Consider the following 5,137-nt stretch of genomic DNA (forward strand, 5'->3'; position numbering starts at 1 on the left):
ATATAATTAATATTATATATTAATTTAAAATAATTATTATATATATTGAATGCAAAAAAACTCTTCCGTGCTGAACAATGGAAGAAAACCCCCAATACAAAAAATAGATTTATTGAAAGTGACTACAGTTTCGAAAACCATTGGATTCCCTCTTCAGGCTGAAGATGGAATCCAATGGATTTCGAACTGTAGCTCACTTTTAATAAATCTAGTTTTTGTATTTGGGGGTTTTCTTCCATAATTTTTTAATATATTATATTATATAGATAGATAGATAGATAGATAGATAATAGATTAGTGTAGACGTAGACGTGACGTAACGTGACTAGACGAGACGTAGACGTAGACGTAACGTAACGTAGAATAGCATAACATAGTATATATTATTATATATTTATATATAATTTTATATATATATATAATAATATATAATTTTTTTGATAATATCTTTTCCAATCTATGTCTATATCTATGTCTATTCTATGTCTATGTCTTTCTATATCTTTATAAATTATAATTTAAACATATCTTATCAATATCAAAATATATATATATATTATTATATAGATATAGATATAATATAGATATAATATGAATGATATAGATGTAATGTTTAAGATATTTGTAAATATTATATTATATAATATAATTTTATATATTATAATTTAAAAAATAGTATATATTATATAAAATTTTATATTTTTGTATTATATATATTATAATATATATTATATGTATAATATATTTTAAAATTTTTTATATATAAATATATATATATATTTATGTTATAATTATATGTAAATATATATATATATTTTATTTTTATAATATTATTGTTGTTTTATTATGTTAATATTATATATTGTATAATATATATATATATATTATATTTTAAAATTTTATATATGTATAATAATTTATAAATTTTTTTATATATTTTGTATAAATATATATTATTATTATTATTTTAAATATATTTATTTTAAATAAATATGTATAAAAATATATATGTAATAAAAAATAATATATATATTATATTTATATATATATAATTTATATATATATATATTATAATATATTATATTATACATTTTATTTTTTATATTTTATATTAAAATTATATAATATTATTAAAACCATATATTATTTTTATATTAAAATTTTATTATATATTTTAAAATTTATATATATATATTATATATTATATATATATAATATATTAACTACCTATAATATATATATATATATATAATTATTTAATATATTATATATAATAATTATATATAATACTATAATAATATATTTTATAATTATAATTATATAATAATATAATATATATAATAATATTAAAATATTTTTATTATATATAATAAAAATATATATATATATATATATATAATAAAATTTTATATATAATAATGAATATATATATTTATATAATATATATATAAATATATATTATAAAAATATTAATAAATATATATTATAATAATAAAAATTATATAATTAAATATATAAAAATATAATATTATATAAATATATATAAATATATTATATATATATATATATTATTTTATATATATATTAAAATATATTTTTATATAAATATATATATTATATATATATATATTAATGTTTAAGATATATATTTATTAATTATATATAATATAATTTTTATATATAATTATATTTATTATATATATTTTTAAAATTTTATATTATAATATTTATAATAATATTATATTATATTATTTATTATTATATAAAATATTATGTATAAATATATATTTTTATTATTATATTTATTATAAAATTTTAAAAATATATTTTCTTTTATTTTTATTTATATATATATTTCTTTTTATTATTTAAAATTTAATTTTATTCTCATTATATTTTATTATCTTTTTTTATTTTTTTTTTATTTTTTTTTTTTTATTTTTTTTTTATTTTTTTTTTTTTTTTTTTTTTATTATTTTTTTTTTTTTTTAATTTTTTTTTTTTTTTTTTTTTATTTTTTTTTTTTTTTTTGTTTTTCTTTTTTTTTTTTTTTTTTTTTTTATTTTTTTTTTTTTTTTTTTTTCTTTTTTTTTTATTTAATTTTTATTCTTTAATTTTAAAATTTTATTTTTTTTTTTTCTTTCATTCCAAATTTTTTTTTTTCCTTTTTTCTTCCTTAATACAAAAATTTTAAAAATTTTTTTCCTTCAAATTTTTTTTCTTTTTTCCTTTAAAAAAACAAATTTCCAAAAAAATTTTAAAAAAAAAAAAAAACAAAAAAAACCAAAAACCAAAAAAAAACAAACAAAACAAACCCCCCAAAAAAAAAACCCCCTTCTCCCTTTTTTTGGAAACCGAAATTTTTTCAAAAAACCCGGCCCGGGGTTTTGGGGGGGCCCCCTACAAAAAAAAAAACCCCACCAAACCGGGGGGGAAAGGGCCATTTTTTAAATTTTTTTTTTATATATATATATATATTATATATATATTTATATATATATATAACACATTACATATATATTATATATATATAAATATATTATTATACATCTATATATTAATATATATTAATCTTATATTATATCATATAATATATTTATTCATATAACTATTATATCATATATATCTATATAAATTAATCTATATATAATATAATATTATCTTATATCTATATATATATATTATATTATCTCTCTATCTATTATATATATATATATATATATATCTATCATAGATAGCTACTATAATCTTGAAATTACAAAGGTGTATTATGTTTTTCCTAATTATTATTGCACATGTCAAATATTCAGGTTTAGGCTTGGGATGAGATAACGAGAACTCCAACTGTTTTGCAGGTGCAATGGCCGTTGCCCTGGGTGCAGGAGCTGCCGGTGTGTTCAGCAACAGCAGTATCCTCTGGCAACTGATGCACAAGGCAGGTGCTACCACAGGAGACCGCGTGTGGCGGATGCCCCTGTGGAAGCACTACTCCAGCCAAGTCACAGGTGAGGACCCCTGGGCAGCATGATTTCTGTTTTCTTTCAGTCATCCACAGTAATTTCAAACTGAAGGTGTTTTGATTGTGATGCTATTGGCTCTCTTTTGTTAATGTCAACTACCTGATGATATGTTATTCATTGTCATATCAAGTCATAGAAGAGTTTTATTGTGATATAATTTCCAAACTTTCATTTTTTTTAGCAGATAGCAATGATTAATCACAGAAAAGGGTAAAATACCAAGTAAAGTTATTAGTATCTCAACATGTATTAGACATGATGCACATTAGACTGTACTCCTCCTCAGCATTTTTTAATAGCCTCTAGTTTCTTTGCTCCAAAAGACTGACATGATGTGAAATAAAATTATGAGATGAACTCTTAAGTCACCAAGTCATATCTCCAAATAGATTGTCACTTGGCTGACATAAACAACCAGGCTAAAAACAAGCCAGCTGGAGGCTCTTGCTCTGCTGCTGCATTCCTCAAGGTACTGTGTCAGCTCTAGCAGTGAGAAAGTATGTAGAACCAGGAGTCAGTCAGTGACCAACAAAGGAGGACATTAGGGAAGAGAAAGAGTATTTAATATATGATAAAATGTAATGGTTTTCAATAAACAATCCATAACAAATAAATGAAACCATTGTAATGTGCACTATGTGAACAGAAGTTTCAGTCTGTTGCTCTGAATATGAAAGACAGTTTTCATTGTTTTTTGTTTTTTTGTTTCCCTCTCATTGACGGGTAAACATAAACCTATCCACTCCACAGCCAGACAATTTTTTGCAAGCTGAGAGTGGCTGTTAAGCCCCCCCCCCTCAACACACAGGATTTAAGAATGTATTTTTTCTCATCTTTTTAAATCCTGTACATGGCAGTGTGCTCATCCTAGACCTCTCCTGCACACCAAGCATTGACTTCAGATTTATTTTTAAAATCAAGGGTTCTTTGAGGAAGGATTTATTTTGACTGTGATTTTTTGTTTTACCACTATTCAGACTTTGGCTTGGCTGATGTCCATAACCTTGGCAAGTACTCAAGGGATGGGGGCTCTTGCACAGCAGCATCATTTCTGCAGGTGAGAACCAGTTGCTTCCTCTTGAGAATGGATGTAAGAGACCAGATTAAATGAGGAAATTATAGAATTCAAAATCTTAAATTGATATATTTCTGTTTACCTTGCTATTTATCAAAAATACTGTAATTGATTCTAAATTGATACTTTGTACTCACAGGATGAATATTGACTATTTGATGGTAGAACTTGCTTTTTATTAGATTGGGTCCAGGTACATTTCAATACACAAAAATGAAGATAAGGAAGGAATTAACTTAGCCACCATTTTACCAAGAAATCCAAAGCAACTGCAGCCCTCTTTTGGCTTCCAGGAGTTTGTGGCCTTAATGTCCCGTCAGTTTTATATTCTGAGCCATCATTTGTTCGTGCACTAAGCAAATACTCTTTCATTTATTTGTTTTAGAGAGAGATACTTTTCCAAATTAAATAAGAGTTACAATCAGTTTGGTTGTAATTCTTGAATCAAGAATTCAGTTCTGGTTAACACGAGAGATGCTTGGTCATTAGCGACTTTTGACACAGTTGTTTTTCACACACTGTCAGTGTTGGATGCAGTGTAGTTAGACATTTCTTTTTACTGTCATCTTATATCAGTTATGTGAATTTATCTAAATTGTTTTTGGACGTGAAAAGGCACTATGTTCAAGTGATTCACTGTCAAGACCTGCATCAAAGGTCAATCTTTCTCTTGAGTTTGGTGCATCCAAATTCCATTCTGTGCCAGACTTTTTTGGACACCCAATTGAATTTAAAGCATTTATTCTCGACCTGCACATTAGATGCAGCAGGAACCCATTCAGTTGAGTAACATTATATGCCCTCTATATTTTTCTTTCTTACTTTTAGTGAGATTCTTTGTTTTTATTCTTCTTAATCTCCACAATTACTCTCACATTTATGAGTTTCTCAATTTCATTTTCAGTCTTGCAGGCCTTGTCCACATTGAAATCATACTGATGTACATCCATATTTTTTACATCATTCATAGTTAAACTGACTGTAAGAATAGTGAGAACACTCAGTGGTTCATGCATGTTGTCTGCTGGTGAACAAATGCCCC

General features: G+C 23.1%; 1 protein-coding gene across 1 annotated transcript; it reads left to right on the forward strand.

The window, feature by feature from the left end:
* Positions 1-2,855: 2,855 nt before the first annotated feature.
* On the forward strand, positions 2,856-3,973 carry LOC119569941 (cytosol aminopeptidase-like; the record flags this gene model as incomplete). The annotated part of the gene is given in 2 exon segments (XM_037917889.1): positions 2,856-3,005; positions 3,410-3,973. Coding segments are annotated over 2 exon segments (248 nt in total), but the record flags the coding sequence as incomplete, so codon positions are not given.
* Between the last annotated feature and the right edge of the window lie 1,164 nt (positions 3,974-5,137).

This window comes from Penaeus monodon, unplaced genomic scaffold (assembly GCF_015228065.2).
Source record: "Penaeus monodon isolate SGIC_2016 unplaced genomic scaffold, NSTDA_Pmon_1 PmonScaffold_20057, whole genome shotgun sequence".
NCBI lineage: Eukaryota > Metazoa > Arthropoda > Malacostraca > Decapoda > Penaeidae > Penaeus > Penaeus monodon.